General features: G+C 37.2%; 1 protein-coding gene across 1 annotated transcript in view; it reads right to left on the minus strand.

Moving 5' to 3' along the window:
• The window catches only part of CTNNA3 (catenin alpha 3), a 497,320-nt gene that overhangs the window by 64,699 nt on the left and 405,116 nt on the right, over positions 1-27,505 (minus strand). The window contains exon 13 of the mRNA XM_014940453.1: positions 13,495-13,646. Coding sequence (XP_014795939.1) covers positions 13,495-13,646 — 152 coding nt within the window. The remainder of the gene's footprint in view (positions 1-13,494; positions 13,647-27,505) is intronic.

Consider the following 27,505-nt stretch of genomic DNA (forward strand, 5'->3'; position numbering starts at 1 on the left):
ATTCTTCATCAGGTACCTGAGGACTCATTTGGAAACCTGAAAGCTTGTTTACTTTTTTCCAGTCATTTCACTTCAAGGAAGCATGTTTTTGTTATGGCATTTTAAAAAATAATTTTAAATCCCAAATAACAACAACAGAAAATATGATCAAACATAGCTGTGACAATCATACTCCTCTGTTGTAACCAAAGCTCATCCTCATTCCATGAAAACCATGGCAATTGATACACAGATCCATGCAAAGTGTATCCTTTGCTTGTGTTTATTAAGTAGGAAACTTCACCACAATTTAGAAGCTTCTATTTTGAACTCAGAAAATTAATACCTAACAAGAACACAATAACAGTTTTAATACAAGTGATTTGTTGTCCTGCTGATCTAAAATGTATTTCCTATTTCCTCTGCTGGGTTGACATACATTTGCTCCATCTAGTGGGAAGCTAATTGAGATATTTCATTTATAATGGCAGAACTTCTCAAGTTGTTTGAAAACAGGCAGTAGAGAAGCCAGCTGAGCCATTGTTTTCACTTTTGCCAGTATATATGGCCTACCAATTTTGTAGCTGTGTTTGAAATACATTACTCCGATACTTGAAAGGACCATAGAACTTGTTTTCTCCGTCACATCTGTATGTATTAAAGTAGTCTGAAATGTCATCTCCACAGTACTGGCTAACTCCATCCTGAGCAGTTTCCAGGGACAGCCCTGTGCATGGGACTGAGGACTCCCAAGGCAGGAAAACCCCAAAGCAAGGGGGATGATTACAGTGAAGATTCACTTAGCTAGATCCAGTCACAGGCTCCAGGTACTTTCAACAAAAGCCTTTGTTTCCTTCCTCATCTTTCATGCTTGTTTGCTTTTTTTTCTGGGTTTGGTGTTTTTTTTTAATGTTCAGTTTGTATTTTAATCTCACCTAACAGAGAACTTTCCATAACTCTTCTGCCTTGTGATAGGGAGTAGTAAGGTGTAGTAAGATAAATCCACTTCTGTGAAGAAGAGATCTGACATTATGCTTTGAAAACATGTGATACAGCCTGCCTTTCTTCCTACACAAACTCCCTTTCTTCCCTAGAAGACTCCATTTCTTGTGGAGGAAGACAGTATATCCCAAAGCCTCATTCCCAAAGCTGAAACACAACTGTTTCAAGGCAGACTATCCTATTAAATGCAGACAAGAAAACTCAAACTGCTTTTGGAAAACATCAGTATGCTAAAGGTTAAAAAGTGCAGTGAATACCTCAAAATACATTTCAGTACTCAGAAAGGACAAGAAACGCGACAAAATAGACAATTCAGAATTCCCTAAGAAATGTAGGTTTATCAGAGGAGTAAAGCCTGAGCAATGGCAGCCTCTGAATCAAAGATTTTTATTTAGCATGCCAAATCCATATGTTTCTGTTAAATTAATTATGCTAAATGATCATACTTTAAAAAATGCATTCCCTTGGATAGATGAACATATCCCTTAGCAAAAGGTTTCTAATGATAAGTACATTTCTCAAACCGGCACAGATGAAATTATCTACAACCTGAAGATATGCTCAAGTCTCTTGAGTCTCAACCGACCCTTTCCACTATCTGACCTGCAAGTAAAGTACATAATCTTAAACAAAGGTATAGAGAATAAGCCTGTCAATCAAAAATCTTATGCATAATTGTAAAAATACAGAATCTAATGCACAGCCAACTCCTGAATGCACAGGTACCACTACCATCCTTCCCACACATTAACACCTATGACATATTGCTCTCAGGTTTAGCAGATATTCTTCACAGACGCTCAGACAGTGAAAATAAAACCACCCCCGCCACAAACCCTATTTCCATTACTTTCATTCCTGCTTTTAATTATCAAGAAGTTTCTGATGCCCAGAACATGCATCCACCCACATTTAGTCATTCAATAACCAATGACTGTTCAACTGAGTGACCACTTTCAGTTGACGTGGAACTAAATAACCCATTAAGCACATGATTGCGCAAACCAGCCTTCATGTCACAAATAAGTAATTGACTCTGCTTTAGGAGGCTGCTAGCCTTTATTACTAAGTAGGCTCCCCAAGTGATGTGGAATTAAACACACACACCTCCCAGCCACCCCTCAAAGAACACTATTTCAGGTCTTGTTTCTTAACCATTATTTACTACATTATTTTTTTAAAATTTTTATAGGTGCGCTAAAGAGAATCGTACAACAGCAGCTTTTTAGTTCTATGTACACTGTTATTACTAATGCATTTAACAGTCATGGAAAATTCTTGGGTTTATATGTGAAATTATTTCTTTAATTTGGGAAGGTTTCATGACAAAGTTATGTGAAATGAGGCAGCAAGGAACCTTCCTCTCTAACACACCAAATGAGAAATTTATTCAGATCCATATTTTCCTTTTGCATATTTTTTCACAATGTGCATCTTTGATTGTCTCTGCTGGCTAGTGAAATGGACGGGGAGATAATCAACATAATTCTGCCACAGATAAAAATGACACAAAGACAGACACAAGATCTTTAATATCTATGAAAATTTAACATAATCTTATGAAATTTGGTTTTCTTAATGTCTAACCTGAATCTTCCCCCACGTAGCCAGAGCTTATTCTCTTTGTATCCACAATGAACACTTAACACAGATTTTCTCCTTTCTTGTGCAACAACATTTTATATAATTGAAAATGGTTATCATACCTTTCCCTTCTCTCTCCCCTTCTGTTGCTCTATTTGCCAGGCTAATTACAACTAACCCATTCAGCGTTGTTCTCATAGGTCCCATTTTCTAATACTTTGATTATTCTAGCTGCAATAGATCAGAGTGCATTTGCTAAACCAACTAGAGAATTCTGGAGGTGCTCACTGCTCATCTTGGGACTGTAAAACACTACTTCTCCTATTTTTAACTAAGGTACATAAAAAGCAGAGTAAGTGCAACCAATTGTAACTGAACGAAATCTTGTTTGGTTGCATGGGGTGAAATTGGTCTTTCAGAGATCTCCAGTATTATCTGACTTAAACAGTAAGTGAAGAGTATTTTAAATGAAACAGTATGAGCAGAGCTTGTGCTTCTATGAAATGACAAAAGCCATAGAGAGCAGTCTCTTCATCAGTGCTCATCTTTATACAGTGATAATCCATAACGTGCTTCAATGACACTTGCTGCTAAAGAAAGTAAAACTTGAAAAGAAACAAGCTGAGTAATAGCAAACATGGATTTATCAAGAAGCAATCATAGCAAAACAATTAAACTTACTTTTTTGATGGGATAATGCCCCTTTGCGGACAGAGACACAGAAGATTTGTATACATTCACATGATCGCCTTTTAAGTAAGCTAGAGAAATAGGTTCTAGATGAACCTATGATTGTGTTTGTATAAATTGGTTAAAAAAAATATACTCTAAAAGAGTTACCAAAATCCTTCTGTCAAAATGACAGGATTCATCAAGTAGAATTCAACAGGCATCTGCACTAAGCCCACGATTTTAATGAAAACTTAATGGAATAGAACGGGCTGACTAAATCTGTAGGCAATACCAAATTCTTGACAGAGACTGTGATTATGAAGCCAGTGTTAAAATGTAACATAATCTTGACAAACTGACTGAGAAAGAAAGGAAAATACCACAGCAGGAACAAATGCGAAGTACTGCATTTAGGCAGGAAAAATCAACTGCGTAAGTAAGAGATGGGAAGTAAGTGGCTAAACTGGAGCTCTAAAGAAAAGCATTAAGAATTTTAGTGAATCACAGGCTAAACAGGAAGTGGGAACGTCATGTTCTTGAAAATCAAGGCAATGGGCTTGTTCGAAGGACCTGCAGGAGCACAGTCAGCGAGTCATGTGAAATAAGCCTTATACTCAACTCAGAGTTGAGGCCTCTACTGGAAGCATTTTATGTAGTCTTGGGCCCTGCAATTTCAAAAGGAGGTAAACCAGCTGAACAAAAGGTTTTCCAACAAGCATGAGCACGATATGAAAATAAAAACTTTTTAAGCAGGGACCTCTCCAGACTCCCAGGACCTTTGGTAGATGACTGAGAAAGGGCCGGTCATAACATGTGCTAGCTCCTTCAGTACTCTGGGATGAATCCCTTCAGACCCCATGGACTTGTGAACATCCAGTTGATGCAGCCAGTCCCTTACAATTTAACTGTTGACAAATGGAAAGTCACTGTTCTCACAGTCATGGTCCTCCACTCAGGGGACCAGGTAGCCCAGGGTCTATCAGTGTGTTTAACATGCTTTTAAAGTGAGCTTGCTTTGACCCTTCATAACTTCATGATAAGCACAGGAGGTGTAGGCTCAAAAAAGGTGATAGACAATGTCACTCCACTGAGAAAGGTGAATCCCACCAGGCTCCGGCAGGCCTGGTGTCGCACAGATCATCGCATGATCAACACTGGTGAAATAAACTGAGAAAACCCAACACCATTGATGCTCCAGGAATTGTACTCCAACAAAACAGTGATTTCTTTTCTATTAACCATTTTGGGCTTGTTGCTTTTGGTTGGGTTTGTGGTTTTTTTGGCTGTTTTCTAGAAAAAGCAATCATGGTTCCATTTTTCAAAGACAAGGCTAAGCGTTCCTTTTTCAGGTGACAGAACTGTCTTTAATCTTTGAAGCCTTTAGCAAAGTCACCTGGCCCAGTAGAGAATGGAAACTACCAATCATGAGGATGACAGCATTTCCACTAAAATGCTACCTGCTTTAAATTGCATTCCCAGCCAGCACTATGGCTGTTGTGGAATCTATCCTGGTTTGTCCAGCAGGTTCCTTATCCTATATGGGAAAGCATGGCAGAGTGGTGAATTTAACTCTGGAGATGAGACTGAGGTGGACTAAATTCATGGTGCCATTTGTTTTAGTTTTGTCTAGCTCCAATGGCATCCCTGGTGTGTAGAAAGTACACCCAGACTGAGGCAGACTTCAAAGCATGTGAACATGGGTGTCTGGGCCTTTAATTGTATTTAAGCATCCATCTTCTAATCTACATCCATATACAAAGGTAGCTTTTAGTAGGTATGTCCCTGCTTCTAACAAGACTTTTAAAATCAGATTACTATATTGTACAATTTCTATATGTAAGTTTAGTATCTTTAAATTTCGTAACTGATTATTTACTTTAGCCAAGATAAAAATCAGAATTCATGCACTAGTCACCCTTTTCCAAAGGGACTGGTACACTGTGGGAATTCCAGTTTTCATGCTTTACGAAAGACCATTCCTATAATACCTAAGTATCAGGCATGAGAAGTAAATCTGCATATAAACATGAGACAAACTGTAAGGTAATAGGAGAGAAAATGGAAAAGGAAAGGGAAAAAACCAAGAGGGGAAGGAAAAGACGTGAAGAGGGCACAAACAAACAATACTAGGTGAGGCAGGACAATGCATAGTAATGCCTGAGATGCAGCACCACGATTCTTCAAAGAGTATTATCCTATGTCTTCATGGCAAGCTATTCATGCCGGTTGCTGAACGGTCCCCAATATTAATTTCAATTCTTCTTTTACTTTCTCTTTGTGGAGGATGGTATTTTTTGGCAATTAATAATGCTCTTAACATTATTTTTTTGCCTAGGCAGTAGATAAGTCTCTGAACTCATCAACATGCCCAAGAATAAACAGAAACGGAGCAAAGATGTTTCACAGCCTAAAACCCAATTACGCCAGGTAAAAGCTGCTTGCCAAATCTCTGAGCTATCTGCCAATCCTACAGACTGTGGAAGAGCGAATCATTCCACCTCTGAATATCCCGGCTGCAGGTAATACTTGCTATTGAGTTTTCCGGAATGGAAAATAACAGGAGAAAACAAAGTTTTTACTGATGAACTAAACACAGCCTAAAATTTCATCTGGATTTAACTCTACCAGCCATGAAACATGATAATTTTAGAGGGAGAAAATAGTCCTATGAATTATAAAGCTAGTATGTTCTAAAAATATACGGTGCAATTTCATATACAAAAAAAGCCCAAGTACCCAAACAAAACCGACAATGCAGCAGCAACAGTATCAGATAGGATGATCTTTTCATTCAGGAAAAAATAACTCCCTTCATGCAGATCCTTTCTGCAGTTAAAAGGCAACCAGGGTGAGTCATCTGCTTCCTCATCTGTGAGTTTCCTATAAACAGCAAGAGCAAATCAAGCAGTCAAGCCTGAGATGGTGCAAGCAGTAAGATGCAAGGCTTAAGGCTGTATTAATGAAACAGAATAGCAAAGGGGAAAAGCAACCCTACGTTTCGGAAGACACAATTTTAGGTTTCATCTCTGCTGGGGCTTCATTTCAGGAATCAGCAATTAGTCCACCAACCCCAACACTATGAAGCCACAATTTGCACTGCTCTGCTTAAAATCTGGGTAAGTTCTACATCTGGCTTTGCTTACCAAGGTGACAAGCTTGTTTTACTTGTTACCACCGCCCAGTCGGACTGAGCTTAGTGTTTATGCAAGTCCAGGGCCCCGCTGAGATCTCACAACACTTCAAGCACGTAACTGCGTGCTACAAGTGGTTCACCTTTGCTTGCTGTGGTTAGCTCTTCCCCAATGAAACAGCAAACAATTCTTTAGCTCTGTTCTTTATTTGCTGAATGTTAATTAAGCCTCATACTTGGTGCTTTTTTATACATCCAGAATCCAGCTTTCACAAAGCCCACAAAAATTTTCATGGTGTATTTGACAGAACAACCCTGTGGGGTCAGCAAAACTCAAAGACACAGCAAGGCATGCCAGGTTCAGGTGGGATGCCAGACTGGTTTCTCACTATGGCAAAAGGGACAGAGATTCCCACAATTCTGACAGCACATCAGCAACAAATACAAAGAATATAGAGTTGTCTGACATCTGCTTATCTGACGTCCTCAATAATTAAATTACGCACTGATTATGAAGCAGGTAAAAGGGAGGCAGTGGTATAATTCATACAATAAATACAGGTGGAAGAACAATGGATGGCAGTGATCCAGGGGGCTCCAACAACAACTACTGGGGTCAAGCATGTAGCCCTTGCTACAACACTACACACAGTCAGCCAGAGAATTTCAGTGCCCCTGAAATGATGATGATATTCCCCTCCCTGTGCTGGCCATGATCCCAATGGAGGAAACCTGATGGCACTGTAGTAAGGAGAAGAGCCGTTGCTGCAGTGGGGGCCACGCAGCTGCTCTGGGTGCACGGGGGCTAATGAAGGCGGCCATCTGTCGACAAAGCCATAAAATTAAACTCAGGTAGGTATCGGCAAAACCTGAACTCAAATCGACCTTTGGAATACAAAGGAATTATAAAATTGTAAAACAAAAGGCCTATTCAAGGATAAGTAAATAAATAAATTCCTCCCAAACCTTTTTCACTGTCGTGCTGCTGCATTAGCAAGGACATGCATGACAAAAGGACCAGGTCTTACACTGTTACACCCATGTCAAAGCACAGAATGACACATATCACAGCACTGCTACTACATTCTGTGCCAGCAAAACTGAGATCAAAATCTATCACACAGATAATTGTTATTACATTTTTGAAATCCAATTACATGTTGAATACATTTGTAATGTACCTCACTGCTTTTCTGCATCATGTTAAAAAGAGTCCATCCTACCACTTAAATGATTCCACAGCGAAAATAACAGCAATTGAGAAACTTCAATTAGGCCATGGACTGTACAGATTATTATGATCAGTAAAAGCGATCTGTGGCCAGATTTACACTGAGCAATGAAGATGTCTGAGACAGAACTGGCACTAGCATTGACAGGGCTGATTTCAGAACCAGAACCATAGCCTGAACTATTAACAGTATTCAGAGAATCCAGTCTCCATTTTCAGGCTTGCATTTCTCATACTCCACTGAACCGTGTGTCAGGATGCATATTTTAATAGAGTACCTGTGATTTGTAACATTTCTTAGTTTTACTTCCAGAAATTCAGTCCTTCCCTTTTAACAGAATAATATTCATTCAATTTCTCTGGAAATATAATTTATATTAGACAGTAAGCACCAAATGGCAAGGAAGGAATATACATCACTTTTCCTTGCTATAAGAAAAAAACCCTCAGCAAAGATTTTAGTGTTCCAGAAAAAATACTGCTTTGTGCTTATGTTTTCAATAAACTACTAAACTAGAGCTATCAGATCATTCTGGAAAGTTCTGTTTTCCTGAAAAAGAGGGATAATTTCATGAACAATTAAAAACATAAACATACGTGACATTGTTGCAGTGTAATTTAATCCCTAAACTGGGAGAACTGAAATTTCAAGTAGTATGTAAGTCAAAACTGTTCACGTCATCCATTTCTGTACAAAGTATTTTGGCTTCTCTGTCTGAACCAGTAACCCCATCACTAGGACACTTTGATGGTAAGCGATGTAGCAATTTGCTGCCGAGAAGTTCTTAGTTCACAGCCTTGCATGATGCCTAAGGCTGTACAGCTCAGGCAGAAGACAATGCAGAGTTGCCAAGATGGATAACTGCATATTTATATTGTAACACATACATAATGCGGCTCACACTTTCACCACTGGTCCCTGCATCAGCATTTCTGAAATCTTTCCCTGTTTTTGTCTATATATACCCATAAAGCCTTTTTTCTTTCTTTCTTTTTAAAAAACACAACACATCTTTTCCATTACCTGACACTTTACAAACTGGAAACCTAAGGCAGATTTAAGAAAATTACATTTTTAACTGGAGAAAGAATAAAAAAAGTCATGTGCTGAATGTAAACAAGCAGGCATAAACACAACAAACAAGGGTAAGAGTATTACAGTCTAGTAGTTGCATGCACTGGCGCAAGCAGCTGGCTTTTAAAAATAGAATTTAGCAGAAACTATTGCTTTGTTTGCCCCATCAATTCTCCATTACTATCCCAACACAAATATATAAAAGAAAAAAAAACAGACAGTAAAATTCAGACTTGGCTTTACAGGGCCCTGGATAACACTGAATGCAAACTGATCTGTACTAAATGGAGATTAGCATTTTAGAAGTCAGCATGTTAAACTGAAACAAATGCAGACGATGTCTGAAAACTGTTGCAGTACAGAGCATTTTGATAAGACACCTGCAAGGTAGAGTCCTAATAATAATGACTGAGTTTATGATGCTAATACAGATGCAAATATAAACAAGTAAATACTAGTACAATATGAGATAACTTTCCAGGTATACTGTGGGGTAAAGAACATATACAGTTTTGAAAAATATGTATGTAGATAAGAATTAAGACAGGAAACAACCTATGTGGGATAGTGCTCTGTGTTAAGTTTTCCCCAAAACGAAACCTCAAGGTTGGTGATCCTGACTGGAGATGTTAAAAAGCCAAGTAATACAGCAAGGACAAATATCTGCCAGAAGCTTTCACTTGCAAGCATGCATATTCTATATTTCACTAACCAGTTTTAACTCACCTCTTACTCGGTTTCTGCAGCACAAACCACAAACATAACATTCCCAAGTAACACCATTTATGTGACTCAGGATAAAAACCTGAAAAAGGAACAGGTGTCCAACTCTACTTAACAGGCGATGGGCACTTCTTCTTGGCTCTTTTTTAAAGGACGTCAGATATTACAACCTTTTTCAGTCACACTACATCTAAATATATCAATCTTTGCATGACAGGACTGATAGAGTAAGCAATGAAAGCACCACTTAAAGAATGTAGGGCATTGAAACATCTGCTTGCTAATAACCAGTATATAGCATGCTTTTTCCTAAATAACATAGAAAGAAAATTCTCTCCTGGTTAAAAAAAAAAAAATAAAGTTACAACATAACAAGTACTAACTATATTTATACCAGAAGTCCAGTGCATAAGTAAGAACAAGGGAAAACAAGAAAGTTCCTGCTTTCTGCCAGGGAAGTTGACAAGGAGCTGAGGGAAGGCAAGATCATCTCTGACCTACTTAGGTCAGAAATGGCAAGAAAGTGATGAGAAGTGCAGGTCTAACTGGCTTGCCAACTACCCTGCAGAAGTCCTTATGTGCAATTGGTGTAGGATAGAAAAATGACAAAAAAGCTATGTAACCAACTTCCCAATATAGATATTTGTAATGAGTTAGCATCACCCATAAATTTCAGACCAACAATAATGAAGTTTACCAACAATGAATTGTTTGTCTTTCCTCCCCATGAGGTCCCAGAGCTCTCTTGGAAAAACAAACAATTATAAGACTGTAGTAAATGTCTTTTCTCTCAAGCGCTTCCCTGTTTTGCTTTGTTTTCTCTAGCTTTTAAATAGAGGTTCAATTCATGTGTGCTACTGCCTGCATCTGACAGGATCGAACTCATTCCTACTTACAAAAGTAAAAACAGGTAGAAAACCCTGCATATGCAGGGTAATTCTGTCATTAATAAAAGCAAAGGTAGAAATTAAATTAGACACTTATTAACTGACTGAAAGAGAAACAGAATGATAGGAAGGTTTTCACCACTTGCTATCTTCCTTTCCGAGAAGTCCATGTTCTGAAAATTCCTGTAACTCTGCTGGATACAAGAGATCGAAGTCGGCTGTGATGTCTCTTATTGAGAGAAATCAAGTGTATTGAAAAGCTCACAAGCTCTGTTATGGATGAACTCTTACATTTCTTTAAAACCGAGTGAAAAATTATCCAGAATTTGCACCCAACAAAAGGAGAAAAAGGGCACCCATCCCAAGGGTATTCTGAGGTAACCAAAACATTTTTACAAGGGTGATGCTGCGGACACCTGACTGTGTAGCTAAACTGAGCTTGATTTTGCAAGGGAAATTAAAACCTACAGTAAAAGACTATCACCTAAAGAAACAGGAAGACAAGGAATGGAAAGGGTAGAGATCACATAAAACATGGTGCAGAGAATGGCTGCTCAACAGTAATAAAGGCACAATCTGCAAAATAAACACTCAAAAAGCCTAACAGCATAAACTCTGCAGGAACCTATAGACTCTACGCGAGAGTTCTGGAAGAAACAGCACATGGAATACACATTCAGCAGAAAGGATTTTTAAGAAATGCATCAAAATGATGCATTTTATCAGATAAGAACTACAATCTCAATATACGTTTTCCACCTCTCATAAAATTAGGGAACACAGGTTCCTCATACACTGCTTCCATGAATGTAAGGGTAGTAGATGAAATCTGAGTAGAGTTTATGAATATTTTGCCCTCTTCTTTCTCTCTGGAAAACTCATAGCAGTTCCTCCAATAAAAACAAAGAATTCCATGAAACTTTGACTTGGTGAATTCTGTTCCACGCTTCTTGATGTGTTTCTGTTAAGATGACTTTATTACTGCTTCAGCTATTGGTAATTATTATTCATTTTAAGTCATTACCACTTTCCATTGTGTTTGATATCCTAACGGGATATCATTAGCTGTTACTTCAATCCAGTTATGTTATATTCTTCAATGAACTACACTTCCATATAGAAGCTCCTGTTGTTTTTTTTTTTAAAGAAGTTCTAGCATCAGTCTTAAAATATGCAACATCTAATATGTATTCTCAAAAACTGTCAGCCTGTTTCCTTTGACTTTTCCATATACTTCACATGAGAGAATTCTTGTCTTTAATTCTACTATCTACCCCAACCTATTTCCATAATGGCAATATTCTGATTAAAATACTATCCAGATAATGCCCAAATGTTCCTGTGCAAAATCAAGCTCCCAAAGCCTCTACAATCTAAAAAAATCAAGATGCTTGAGGAGTCAAAAAAAGACTGAGGAATATGGACACTAATACGCACATGCAGCTATACACCCTGGATCAAATATCTGATGATTTCAAATCAAGAGCTTAAAAAAAAAAAAAGCATCTTAAGGGAAGCATCCTGCAGTTCCAGAGGCGTTTCTATTACAGCTCATCTGTGCAGCACACCTTCCACTATTTAGTTGCTCTCAAGTGTTATTCAGATTATACCTGCAGGACTGGAATGAATGTTTTATGTATCTATGGTTAAGCTCAGACGTTGAAAAGCGTATCTGATAATTTGCATTAACAATAGCATTTGGCAGCTTTTTACAGTTAGGAACTCTATTTTTCAAAACATTCTCTCTGTGTAATTACATGCTTGAAATGCTTCCTGAGGAACTCATCTGGAGAGTTTCTGCATTTACTTTGATGGTGAAAAATTGCCCCCTGTGAATCGGTGTCCTTGTTCATTTACCCTTTTCAATTGTATTCTGATCAACAACTTCTTTCGCTGCTTCAATCTTGCAATCCCCTGTAATCAGCAATGCATTGTTCATTCTTTGGCACAGTATTAGTAAGCCCCTATAGCGGGCCATAGAACACGTCTCAATAACCATCAGATTTACTAAAGATTCTTACAGGGAGACCGAAATGAAACTGGCATTGTCTGGAATGTATCTAATTAGGAATGCAAATACATCCTTACTCAAAAAATGAATGCCAGGGTTTCCTCAGCACTCTCTCTGTGCTGGCAGCCAGTATCTCTAAGGGACGGTGGAATAGCTGACTACCATTTCACCAAACCTCAAAAAAACCCTCTCATAACAGTGTCTGAAAAATGGCATTCATTGAGAAGAAAGCTGCACATGTCCTTTTTAATGATTTTTTTTTTTTTTTAAATCTCCTGAGCTTTCGTCAGGACTGTGCAGTTGCTGGGCTGTTGAATACATTCAATACAGTTGAATACACTTCCAGCCAATTTTTTTTCTAAGGCAAACACGTACATTGTTTAGGATAATGGGAGGTTCAGTACAGGTGGAGGCAGGCCCTTATCCCATTGCTCATTAACTTCTTCAATTCAGAGGAGGAGTATCTGCTCTTTGCTACCCACAGCTTCGGGTGCAGCAGAAATCTTCATATTAATACTGTCCATGTAGGTGTTGTGCAATGCCATACAGTTTTACAGATAATGCAGATTGCTGAACATACAGACACTGCAGCTCAGTTGTGACACCATTTGAAATGGGATTTGTGGGCTGAAGATACTTGGTGGAAATTCTGCATCTGACAAAATTCTGTTTCAAATTTTGAAAATAAGCTGTTCTGAAGCATTTTTTTGAACTTCAGGAAGAACACTAGTATAAGTACATTGACTGTGATGGTGTGAGATTGACAGAAATCAGGCTGTTAAGCCTTCTGATGTGAAACTCACAGAACTTCAACAAGATATTACCAGGATCACCTGAATATAGTCTCCATTCCTACATTCCACTAAATAAGGTTAAGGCTGAAGAGCTACAGATTTAGGTTTGTAGCCACAAGTTCATAATTAATGAAGTGAATGAAGATCTTTATTAACCAAACAGAAGCAAGTATTTTTAAAGAACACATTTTTATGCAACATTCTGATCTGGTACTCAATAGAATCCTAGCCTTCTTGTATTAACATCCTGTGTGTTTCTTTGTAATCCAAATTTCCCACATCAGTTCAATCTGGATATGAGCTATGGGTTATTATAAACATACACAGTTACGAATTCTCCTGAAAATGCCCTGATGCCTTGAACTATCATAGAAATTAATATTAAATGAATAAATAAAAAACTTACCCGAATCATCATGACTGAGCATCTGATGTTATGAATTGTATCATACACCTTCTTAGAAATGTCCACAAACTGGTTATCATCAAACAGATGCACTGTGTTCTTGCTTAAGCTCTCCAATGCAATATTTACTTGACTAATAAACTCTGGAATCACTATTTAAAAAAGAAAACACAAACAAAACTCAGTGAGCATAAAAAGGGTAAAACATAATTTTTCTTTCTCGCAAATTGCCTCGCATTGATTAAACCTTAATTTTTTAAAAAAAGCATTATAGTAATAACATGATCAGACATTGATTAAACCTTAATTTAAAAAAAAAAGCATTATAGTAATAACATGATCAGTTTTAAGCGGGAACACATTTCTAATTTTTATCACAACAATAACAATGCACTTGGTGAGCACGTAAGTTGTGGATGGTTATACAGTACAACAAAGAAGAAAGTTTTAAAAGGGATTTTGAGGGAGCAGATGTCAGTGATTTCAAAAGTAATTTTACCCGAAGAATCAGGATGAATAACCTGGCTCAAAGTTGGAACTACTATTAAACAGACTCCTATTTCAGAATCTGCTTTTAGTCTGAACCGAGTCAAAACTACCAAAATACTGATGCTTATTCTCCAAATTTAAAAGCCCCACAATTGTAACCTGGACTCACCAAGGCAGTTTAACTTGTTGATTGATGCAAATTGTAAATGTATGTAGACAAAGCTTCAGCTGAAGTCAACAGGAATACTGAATTAGAAAAGCCAGCAACATTTATCTGAAATAGTAGGAAGGATGCCACAATATTGCTTTAACCCCTAACTTTACATGGGGAAACCCACATAACCCTTGGAGACATTAAAGTCACTCTTAAATGACAGTAACTTCACTGTCTTTGAGCTCAGGTGTTTCCCTCTTTAGTGCAGAACAGTTACTTTGTACGTCAGTTCTCAAAAATAACAAACTTCAGTTAATCCAGTAGTAGTGGGAAGTTCATTTTCTTCTCCAAAATAGGTCTCCGCAAGTGTGAGACAAGTAGATGCCATTTAATTGAAAAATAGGATATTTTTCTTCCCTCTTCACATTACCACTTGAATTACCGTGCCTTCTGAAAAGGTCACTGGGAAGAACAGATTTCTTAAATGTTATGGAAAAAAGACAAGGTATATTTTTCATTAGCAACCAAATAGTATAATTAGCGAGAGAGAGAACCTATCTATTTAGTGCTTATTGAAATTGTTGGGGTTTTTCAAAGTCACAAATATACAATTTCAGAACATGAATTTCTGTTAAGCGAAGATCTTGGCCCCTAGACTACCAAAAGAATTGCTACTGTGGCAACTGGTAATTTTGAAGTAAACAGTCACCTTGTGCATTTACATAAAATTAAGCACTCAGCTCTTCTCATCCACTGTAAAAATGTTGTAAAGAATAACATAAGAAGTTCCCAGAATTCAAAATTTTCATTGAATAGTCAAAACCATGAGGTGTTTTCCACAGACTCCTACACCCTCTCTTCTGAGTTCACTGCACTTCATATATTTTCACTTGCAGTATTGTAAAGCACAGCAGCATTTTCAGTGGCTGCTCACCGCCTGCAGGCCTCTTCTACAGGACAGGGTATTTCTCCTCAGTTACCTATTCAGGCTCCAACATGCACCCCAACCCTATTCCATATGCTTATTAATGGCTTTTTAACAGCTCCTCCTCAGGCCAAACTCATTATCACAATGTATTTGTTTGTCAGAATGAATATATCACTCATGAAAAAGGATTTTACGCAAATAGGTACTCTATAGCTCATGTACTACTGGTGGAGTCAGTGCTAAACCACAGGCTGCAATTGATTACAGAAGTATCATCTGTCTTCCCTTTGGTAACATTTTTAAGATGGCTGCATTTCATCAATATAATTTTTACATACAAACAATGAAAACACAAGACTAAACTATAATTCTAAATATGTAAATAACAACCTGCTAATGAAAAATAAATACACTTGAGCTACTAACAAACAGTTCTTATCATTTGGTCATTTAGCCTGTATCTGATTGGATAATTCCCTCAAATCCAAGACTCCTTCCTTGACTGCATGCAAATTATTTAATTTTTGAATTCTGAACAAAATGACTACTTAAAAAGAGGGTTTGGTGGATATACGAGTTGTTATCCACGGATCACTGGCAGCAGAAATACTTCATAGACCCTCAAATGGATCTGGCATTGCCCTGCAACAGTGCATTAAGTGGACTAGCACTATGCCAGTAATGTCCATCTTTGCTGTACTCTGCTTTCTTCTTCTGGACAGCCTAAATATAGAGAAGTGGATGCAGGTTGGATAAGATTATTTTTTCAATCTTTCATAAGCAAAGAAAAATTAAGCAAGTTGCAAGTAAAATGAAAAATTTCAACTGTTATACAATTAAGAACTACTATGTTTTTTATTTTAGTATTAAAACATTTGTGAAAAAAACTTAGAATTTTTATTTGCATTTTTGTCCTTGAATTTCTTTAATTTCTTTAATTTCTTTGACTTCCATACACAGCATGGTGTAAGTCAAAGAACAGTTGTGAAACAAAAATAAAACCAGAAAAATATGAAAAAGCTTTTGCGAAGAAACTGTTGATAAAAAACAGTAAAAAGAAGAATATTATAAACTGTTCAAAAACACAATCCTAAATTTCTATTTAAAATTGTTGTACCATTGATTTTGTTATTTACTGTTTAAATTCTCTTAAATTGAACAATTCATATTTCTACCCAAGATGTCCTCTAAACTAAAACCAGTTTTTCCCAAGAGCGTTGAATTTTACTCGAATGCTGGACATTAGAATATTTTTTCATAGCCCATACAATAAATCCACTGATCACTGACACTGATCCTGTTTTTAAAATATGCCTTCTATATTACAGTTTCTAACCACCACACCAAATGACATGAAATACATTGGTTTTATACAAAATCAGTTATGACAGAACCAGTCACCTAGTATCCTCCTAACGTTTAACCATGTCCTTGGCTCATCAACTCCTTTCACAGCATAGATATTTTTATCATTATGAGGTAAACTCAAGGCATTTTGAGCAATGAAGAGAGACAGAACCTCAAAAAACCTGTTGTCTCTCTTCATAAATCACCCTGAAAAAGTGAACAGAATAGTTGTTCACTATTCGATCTTACAAAACACCTACTGAACTTTGAGAATCTGATCTAAAATCTACCCATACCTTAGGGGGCTCTTGCTTTGACCTCAGTGGGCCTGGGACCACACTGCGATGGATACTGGCCTTTGATTAGATCCTTATATTGCAATATATAAACGCACACTCTTTCCTAAATACAGGAACTATGTTGTCCAACAAATCTGAAATTCCCCTTTTTAAAGTTTAACATTTCCATTTCAGAAAAACTATAGCATTGAGCCTTTTTGTTTCTGTAGGTAAGAATCAACAGGAGCTGTTAATTAGGAAAAAGAAATCTATCCTTGTAACAGAGAGCTAATAGGGGATATTTTTTTAAGACTCTCCTAACTTCCCTATTTAAAGGAAGAAGCTTATGCAATCCTTATGAAGAAAAGAGTTGCCATATACATTTAAATCCTGACAGCACATAAATAGTACAGGCAAGCAGCAAGGGTAGGCATATCTTCCATCCCTCTGGTAGGTTAACATTCCAGAAAAGCAACAATGGTAAAGCAAAAAAAACAACCACAAAAACATGGCAAGAGTGAAAGAGAAGTAGAGACAAAAGTAAAATAAAAATGAAGAAAAAAAATAGCAGTAAAGCAGCAAAGCAACAATCACTCTTACGTCAGGAAATACTATATGATGTTTTCTTGTCATATGAAGTAATTCACTATTTCTTCTCTGCACGTCTTTTCATTTTCCTCTATGCTTTTCAGTATAGCTTGAGTTTAATTTTTATTGTGTTTATCTGATTTTGTTTAGCACCCTACGTTAGACTGAAGTAATCTAGAATTTATTCATGGGAATGAAAGATTTGCTTTAAGGATGTCCTTCAGCTTTCAGCACGAAGTTCAGATGAGTCCTCCTGTGACAGCATAAGCAGAGAGTTCTGGCAAGTGGTGTGTATCTCAAGTATTTTATTATCCCCCATAATCTGATCATCTAGCATGAAAGTCAGTGTGATGGGCATAGACAGTTTGCTTTCAGAGAATTTAAACAGTTTTCCAGTTGCAGGAATTCAGCTAAAGTGAAGCATAAGCAAAGTATGGTTGAAAAGATTAAAAACACTGCTATCACTTAAATGCAGGGTAAATACGAAATCTAGTTAGTAACTGCACAGTCTTTATTCTGTACTTCTTCATTTCATTTCATTTCACTCTTTAAGACCAAAGAATAGTTTGCACTTCTTGTGATTTAAAAATAAGCATTTGCAAACTTATTCTGGATTCATATCTAAGAATTTCAGGCAGTAAGAACATTCTATATTCCACTATCACAATTTTACTGTTAAGTAGTATGTCTATTCTTAATGCCATTTAAATCCAAAATGGCATACTGAGAACTAATAAATAGATCAAATTAAAAACATCTAAGCTAAGGCTACTGCACTGGCCAAGGCATACAACTTGAAATACAAGGGCTTTTGGCAGGAGCTTGAGTTACGCCACCTAAGGCTTACTATTTAGAATGGAATAAACCATTCAATGACTGACAGAGACACCTTTATTAGATGTGTTCAAAAATACATTTAAATAATAATGGAACTACTGCAAAGAAGATTATTCTGCATTCACTCTAAAAGGTTGAACAGAGTAATATAAACAGTTTTTTGAAACACCAATCATTTATGGCTCTGTTACAAATCCACGTAATACAATGCTAATAGGAAGATCAAGCTGTTTCTAAATTTGATTTCACCATGGTACAGACATTCAACTTCAAGCCTGTATTTCTGTGATACAATGTTAAATTGGTGACATTTAATTATAACACTATAATAAATGACTTACCGAGATATACATATACGTACATAACCATTCGTATTTCATCACCTTTTTTTGGTAACAAGCTATAGGTTATATGCAGGGAAAGGCATTAACATTTTTGGAAATTCTTACACATGAAACACTTAGCTCATGTTCCTCTGCCAATCCTAGGTCAATATCTGAGAGAAAAGATCTCCAAATTCCCCATTTTGCCCAACCTCCCCAAGTATTTAAAGCATAAAGAACTATAAATGACCTTTGTGAGATTTAGTATATCATGATAAAGTTACTGCATACTGAAAGTGTAATACAACATGAAGTAGCCAAGGCAGTGGCCTGTGGGATGTAAGAAGTTGTATAATAAAACAACGTTATAATTAGCACTTGCTTCTCTTTACCCCAGACCTATGGATACTAGAACAGTGAAACCAGAAACTATGTATATGTGTTTTGCAACATTGCATGCATTGCAAGGTTGTAAAGACTACTGGCATAAGCATCAAGCATTAAGTAACACAGCTAAGCACAATATTTATAAAATTATATCTTTATATATAAATATATAAATATTTATAATAGATTAATATATTTACACGTATATTTATATATAAGCTATGCTGAATGTGAGACAGCAGTTTTATGGTATTTTTATGGTATTTTTATGGTATTTTAGATGGTATCTTTACAGCTAATAAGGGTAAGATATTTAAGAGTTAACCGTCCTGAAATTATTGGCAGTGTGTATTACTAAAGAATGGCAATCCAGTAAATTTTTGCTTTTACGTTTTTGAAAAGGCCCTAATTTATTCCTCTTTTAAACACACTCATTACAGGGATTTGACTTCCTACCTGGAAAACATATAGTTAATTTGCACCATGACAATTTAGATATATCTAAAGTCACTGTAACTTTGTAAGACCGCAGACCGGACAGGTACAGGTGTGGGTACAGGTAACTGCCTGTGACTTTGCTATCTGTGAGCCCCTGGACTTTCCCCCACTCGAGCTCTCTCTCCACAGTGCTTGCACTGCCTGGCAAATGCATCTTCCACTGCAGCTGGAAATTAAGGCAATGCCTGCAATTAAACCTCACAGTTCAAGACATCAGTGGTGACTTAAAGGAATCTTTTCCCCCTTGTTGGACAAATTCCCACAATAAACACAGGGAGAGGTGGTTTTGGTTTGAGAGGGTAGATGGATTTCCCTGTATAAGGTATTAGAGGCATGGCATAGCATCCAAAGGAGCAGAAAGATACTTAGAGATCATATAAATAATCTACCTTTTTTAAAGCTCTCTACGTACTGCATTTTGCTCACATGCTCAAGAACAGACTGACCATGAGATCTCTGATGAGAAAGGCATTTCCCTCTAGGTCATACTGGCAAAGAATTTCCAAAATGGTTTTTTGCACCCTTTAGCAGACAGCGTGGACCGTGTGGGCCCCTCTTATCTCATCAGTTCCCTGCTATTGCAGGGCCTTTATGTGCTGTGGAAACATCCACTCCTCCTGAACTCAGTTCACAGCACAGAACAGCATGACCTTCTTTAGTCTAACTGAAGTCACTGGGCCTAATTTAGAGGCATCTGTAGTGAAGAGAATGTCTTGTGATACACATAAGCTAAGACTAGTAAATACTCTAAATCTGTATCTAAAAAAAAGAGTCATGATTACTTTTCATAAATGAGTTATCACAGGGCACACAGTCTTCAGTTTACTGTCAGTCAACTGCGGACCCCCACCAATCCGCCACAGATACGTCCTCATTTCAAAACCAGGGATAATACAGCAGCATCATGACAAAGTTCAATGAACTGAAGCGTTCGGTTTTTTGCTGCCAAGCTGGTTCTGAGGTGGTTCAGCATTCTAGTCCAACTTGCTACCAGGCCAGATAGTTGACATGCTAGTACTGGTACAAGGCAGGCAATAGGAAAAGGCAGCTGGGGCAGGCGGGCACCACTGCTGTCAATAGAAGCTGTGTTTAGAGCTGTTTAAAATGACTGTGAATTGCAGCCTCCATTTCTATCACTAGAATTTGTTAACGCAGATTTCTAATGAAGTTTTTTCTTCACTGGCTTTGTCATATCCAAGGCCAAAGCTCTGCCAGTAAGAGGAGAGAGCGACTAACACATCAGGCAATTTCCAAAGATTGCTGAACAAATACTCCCAAATTGAGATTGTTCAAATGTACTATAGAGGACACAGGACATGCTGTACAAATCATTAGGAGGAAATGAAGGTCTTCCTATGGGGGAGTCCCTTCATTACATGTAAGAGACTATAACTACCAGAACAAAGAACAGCTTTTCAGTAATTTAGGTAGGGAAGAGAAATCCTGAGAGCTGAATAATAACAACAACAACGATGTTAAAAAATATATCCCTGCAAAATTTGGTTATTTGCAGTAAATAAGCATTATGCCATATACTGCTTAAACTAGAGAATGGTGTTAATTAACAAAGAAACTATACCAGTCAGATTTCTATGAGTTCTAATTTTATGTTTAGCATGGCAATTCCTATAAAATTTGCAATAATAAGAATATGCTTAACAAAGTATATAAATGGATATTTTGGGATAAGTTAAGACTATTTTTGTCTTTAGAAAGACTGAGCTTTGAAAAGGTCATTTAGAAGATATTTAAACTCATTTAAGAGCATTCAAAAAAAATTACCTCTTTTGAACTAAAATAGAAATCTTATTAAGGCTGATCTGGAGAGAAGTACTGAAAAGATGACAAAATACACTTTATGCAATAAATTCACCATTGTATTATTAGTCTACCTATTTGGGAACCAGACACTCTGGAACATGGAATATGTTCTCACTCCATGCAATACAATCCCTGGTTTTGGTTAAGGTCTTATCCATTAACATTGCCACGAGTGAAGTGTGGGTTTTCCTCGCACTCCCTCATGAATGCTGAGACTGCCTGCAGACTGACATTCTGCTTATTCCACATGTTTACCCTGGTCTACATCCTGAGCTTGTAACCCCTGGTACACCTCCAACCATCTTCAGAAGATTCCCAAAACGTTCAGCCTTCATCGAATAGAAAAGGAATTCCACAAAACAGGCTGTTGCTGGGTTAGGTGATTTGTTTGGAAACAGATCTATTGGAACATACCAGACACATTCCATAGAAGCATCATGTCTGCAAACATAATGATGTAAAAAAAAAAAAAAAAAAAACTGCAGAATTATTTTTTCACCTTTTGTCTGATAAATTATAATTTGTGAGTCCCAGAAGACTGATAGTTTATTTTCTTGAGGATGACCATAACATTTCCTCTCCCATTTTAAAGTCCCTCTCTGTAACTTGCCATTCAACTGCATAAACGCTGTATGTACACACATATGCACTCTCCTATCTTTGAAGACAAGACACACACACACAAATGAGATTTGAGAGATATTACAATCTGTCTTATTGCTTGCAACTAGAAAAAAAGAAAAATGAAACCTGTTCAAACCTGCAGAATTATTTTTTCACCTTTTGTCTGATAAATTATAATTTGTGAGTCCCAGAAGACTGATAGTTTATTTTCTTGAGGATGACCATAACATTTCCTCTCCCATTTTAAAGTCCCTCTCTGTAACTTGCCATTCAACTGCATAAACGCTGTATGTACACACATATGCACTCTCCTATCTTTGAAGACAAGACACACACACACAAATGAGATTTGAGAGATATTACAATCTGTCTTATTGCTTGCAACTAGAAAAAAAGAAAAATGAAACCTGTTCTATCAGCAGGAAGAGAATTAGCAGTCTAGAAGAACAGCGAATAATCTAGATGGATGTTAAGAACTCTAAGCTGTTTCTAGAACTTGATTCTGATATCACCTATATCAGCGCGATAGCAGGCTACTCGCACTGATTTTTGCTAATTTTATGTCTTTTATGTCAGGATAGACAAAGCACTCTGATTTTTAATGCCTAGTATCTGATTTCATTTCCAATTAAAAACTCTTATAGTGGGTGGGATGTGGCAAGTTACTGTTTTCATTTGGAGGATAAGGAAGATGGTTAATTGAAGCATGTAGAAGTACTGGGGAAAGCTAACTAGAACAATAAGATCAATGGACAAAGATTAAGTATGTGTCACTAAGTATCTCTAAGTATCTCTGAGCCCTGCTTAGTGAAAAGTCACAGAAAACCAACTGTATTTTTAAGAGCAAAGTTATATTCTTATTCTATAACATTCCCCAAAACACAGCTTATGCTGCACGAACATACTGACTGCAGATGCAATAAAATGCAGATGCATTTTATTAAAATGAATTAGTATTTGTTTTTTACAAACACAGCTTTGAAAAATACAGAGGGGAAGGAAGTAAAACCAATTAAAATGGGTCTTCAAGTAATGCGAATCTCAGAAATTATGAGACAGTGCTACATTCACTGAAGTGAATGGATATATGGCAATTCATCCTGGGAAAGGGATGTTGTCAAAGATAAAGAATTGCTGTAAGATCATTTCTGAATATCAGACATGTGGATTACACTTGTGTTTATTGAGAAAACAAGCGTTCAGTTGTAGATATAAGCATGTTCACCTGTGAAGTCCCTCTGTATGTTCTTATTAAAACTGTACAGATCACTTTGTGCTAGAAGACTCCACCTTTTCCCTAAACTACAGTGCAAATAGATAAATGTAACTTGGAAAATAAGATCCCTGACACTGTCTCTAAAAAATGAACTGAAAATGTACAAAAAACCAAGAGAAGCATATACTGGCATTTTATATTGTCTGCCTGCTCCCTCCCAAAGGGCAGGTGGAGGGAAAGGAGGCACACAGAAAGCCCCAGGGAAGACACACTGGTAACACAGGGACAGATCTAACACACTACAATGTCTGCATGCCTCAGCCTGTGAAAAGTGGGTGTCTCTAATCCACTACAGTGCTCTGAAAATGCCAATATAAGAGGAATGGCTAATGTAGGAAACTAGACAGGAAAAAAAAGTCACAGGGCAAGGGCCAAAGGCTTGCCATGGATTAAAAACTGAAAGTGATAGGAAAGAAATTTAAAGTGAAAGGTGTCCCCCCCTGAGCAGCAAGGAGTTAAGCATATGGTACTTCAACAGATCAGCAGGGGTCAACATTGTAATTCACAGACACTTTCGCATTCCTACAAGATATATCTAGGCATGATAAGTAGCTGGTATCCTTCATTCCCTTAATGCCTTCAGCACAGACTAATGGACAAAAATACACTCCTCTGCTAACAGATACAGTAACAATCATGGAGTTTAAAATTAATACTGTAGCTAACACAGACATTTTTAAGGGGAAAAGCTAGCAAACAGACAAATTGCTCACACTGAGCAATTAAATCTCTTCAAGACTGTGAAAGTCTCCAGACATACTTAAGCCACTTGGGGAAAAACCACCCAGGATAGGTTTTACTGCAGTTAAGTTTAAGTTTATCTCATTTTCTCCATCCTACTGGTATGTAACTATAGACACTTTTCAGACCTTACTTTTACAGCAGGACAAGGGACATCCCAATTTAGAAAAAAAACTCAAACACAGAAATAAGAATATATTAAATAGGAAGAGATTATCTAATCCTGCCTCACTACTCCAAGAGGGACCCTCTCAGCGAAAAATGAGTGTTACTTAGATGTGTGTAATACACCCATAGACGGGCATGCATTTTTCAGTAAAACACGAGAACTAAATATACAGTATTTGACTAGTGGTTCACACCATTACCTGTCACATCTTATTTCAGTTTGACTTGCAATGTCAAACTGACCATGCAATCCCTCAGTACTATATGCTTTCTACAAAGAAAAAGGCAAAAAAAATCCATTTATTTGAAAGAGAACAAGTCTAGGCCATGAAACTGCAAAGGAACACTTTCTACCCTAACATATGTCCTGTTTGTACGATCCTTCTTAATATTTCGCATTATCTACCCACTTTTCAGTTTTTACAAACAGTTTGGAATTTTTTGTTATTTTACATATAAAGTACAAAAACAAAACATGCTTTGGCTTATCCTTTGCATGCCACACTACACTATGCAATTCATGAAAAAAAATATAGGAATGTAAAAGCAAGACCTTTTACCAAGAAAAAAAGAAGTTATTTTTTATTTCTATTTTTGTTTTTGACAACTCATTTTGACACACAGCACAGAATGTCTCTTTTAAAATGGCAAAAATAGGAAAACATCAGAATTTCATAAATAATGTTTCAGAGTACAGACTGTGTGAGACCAAACATGGCAAGAATGAATTGGTCTGCACAGAAGCATTAAGCAGTAGGTGTATACTGTCTTGAGGACCAAACCCAATGGACCCTTGAGCCTTATATACCTGTAACAGAAGAGCAAACTACATCCAACACTCTCAGTTACTGAAAAAAGGGCCAGACCAGGTAAAACATGTGAGCAATAACAATAGTCTCTCTACTCATCTCTTGCCAGAAAGATAAAATTTAGAATGGCACATGGGCAGGTGTGTGTGAACAGGAATGAAAACCTGCTCAACACCACTAGAAACCATGAAACAAGACTCCAACATTTTTTGCCTGGGGCAGTGAAAATACAGCCCTATAAACTCAGCTGCATCTCTGACATATGAATGATTTATTTCCCAGCTGCAGCTTAGACTATTTCATACCTGTAAGGTAAACTTAAGGAATCAAAACAAATCTGAATGTTATCATTGTTACAGTCAGCCACAAGGCATATCTAGTTAAACTGGTATTAAATGAAGCAATCATCCTGCAGGGACGGAAAGAATTGGCTTCCAAGTGGTGAGAAAGGGTTTCCCATGAAAACAGGGTAATGCTCTCAAGCAAAGGTGTATTGAACATGCAGAGAAAGAACTGCAGCAGCAACATTCTTCAAATATCTCCATTTACCACCCAAAATAGAGACAACAAATGGTGAACCAGAAATGAAAACTAATGGCTATGACTGCAGTGTTCTGAAAGAAAGCCTGTAAAGGGGTCACAAGAGATGCTGTCTCCTCTTTGCATGTTGCCTGCGTGCAGACAATCTGCAGTGTCTTACATGACTATACCTAAGTCTTTGGCCTAGAAAATGTTCCAGCAGTACTTGAGAACATGCTTCTGAGGATGGGGAGTCTAACAGCTGTATCTTGAGAACTGGCTTTTTCACTGTATCATCAAAGAGCATTGCACACTGCCCATGCAAACACTTTGTTCGTACAGCTGAGGAACTTCGGTCTCATTAAAAGCTCCAAATTACATGGAACGTCTAATTTGCTAAACTTGTATTTTTGTTTTTTAACAATTTTGCAGAGCCAAAACATCTTGAGGAAACAGTTCTATTCAGATACTTGCAGTGATCTGTGCACACATTACAGACCGGTACTCATGATGTACTTATTCCTGCTGCACTAATGTTGACCTAGAATTCATTCATTCAGATCCTGATCCCAATGTTAAGACAAAAGAATATGATTCCATAGTATTTTAAGCATGATACTGAAAGGCTAGATATAATTCAGTTCTCTTGCCTGATTAACTAGTCATCTTAATACAAATCTCATCCAAAACAGAGCACTCATGAGATAAGAGCCAACTAGAAAAAAACCAACCCACCCAAAACCTTGAGGCCAAGAATTATACAGCCATAAGGAGAACTTTGGTAATGTTTAAATTCCAAGTAACATAAAACTTCCAAATCCTATTTCAACAAAACTTAGGATACAAACAAAACAAGACTAAAGTTTCCATTAGGCTGAAGATTTAGTGAAGCATCAGGAAAAGGGAATGCCTAAATCACAAGTTAACTCCAGTCATCGTATGAAGTAGAGAAGTAGGGAAAAAAAACCCTGAGCCCAGCAGTTACTAACGTAAGCTTTCTGTATTATCCCCAGTGAGTCCTTCTGCCTTCCCCCATCACTGAAGACTGGAGTTCAAATGGTTATTACAGGCTTGGTACCAGAAGGTTTTCATGTACTACCGTGATGTTCTCTCAGGAGGCACCAGTGTCGTTTCAGAAACTGAGAAAGTGTAACTAGGCCAAATTTTCCCAATATTATATCCATGCTGACAATAAATTGGTCTTCAAAACATTAGCTGTGAGCAACAAGCAAAACATTTCCTTCTGAAATGCAGCCATTTATTTTGGTAGATTATTAGAAATATCGTCTTTTTAGAAATCTTACTCCCAGTGGGTGCAGTATCAACTTACAAAACCTGAAAGTAATTGAATTAGCCAGAAGGGATAGTGCTGCACAAGATACACAACTTTCTTTGGCCCAAAGGCAAAAAAATATTGCATATCCCACTGGGAAACATCAAAAATGAACACTGGTTTACGCAGAATCAGGTATTTTTTGACATAGTATGTTAGCAAAGCACCAAAACATAAAAGCCAAAATCGCCTTTGGCAAAATGTGTTTGGGAAAACGGTCACACTACTTTTTAGTACTATGTCTACTACAACAGTAACCTGGAATTAAATAATTTAATCAAGAAGCATTATATTTCATGAAAGATTACTGACATTTAAAAAGCAAGCACAAGAAAAATAAATACATCTTGGTACCCAAAATCCCCAAGTTCCTAATTACAGTGAAATACCAATAAACACTTTCAACTGCAGGAAAGATATTTTCCTGAACAATTCCAGGAAAATATTGAATCTAAATTTAATATTAATAGCGAGTCTCAAAACAATTCAGAAAACACTGCCTCACAACAAAGATAAACTTTGTGCATCCACTTTGTGTCTTTGCTGTAACACTGCAATGTACTGGGCACTGGTAGCTAACTATTAAGAGTTAGAAGACAATGCAGAACACCTTTCTCTCATAGACAATAATGCTACTGTGCTTGAGCACCTTCTTTCACAAAGAAAGGCTTAGGTCTGGATGAGGAACTTAGGGAACCCACTTCTACTGGCTCCTGCTTGCTGTGTGTTTGGGAAGGCTCAGGTTCCCCAAATCTGCCTTAAACTACTCAACAATATGAAATCAATAAAACCACTCAAGAGGGAGCGGTTTCAGCCCACAAACAAGTGTCAGGAGGCAAAAAGTTAATTTCCTCTAAGCAGATGGCTGCAAAAGCATAATAAGCATCAAAG

Source organism: Calidris pugnax, unplaced genomic scaffold (assembly GCF_001431845.1).
Source record: "Calidris pugnax isolate Ruff unplaced genomic scaffold, ASM143184v1 scaffold39, whole genome shotgun sequence".
Lineage (NCBI taxonomy): Eukaryota > Metazoa > Chordata > Aves > Charadriiformes > Scolopacidae > Calidris > Calidris pugnax.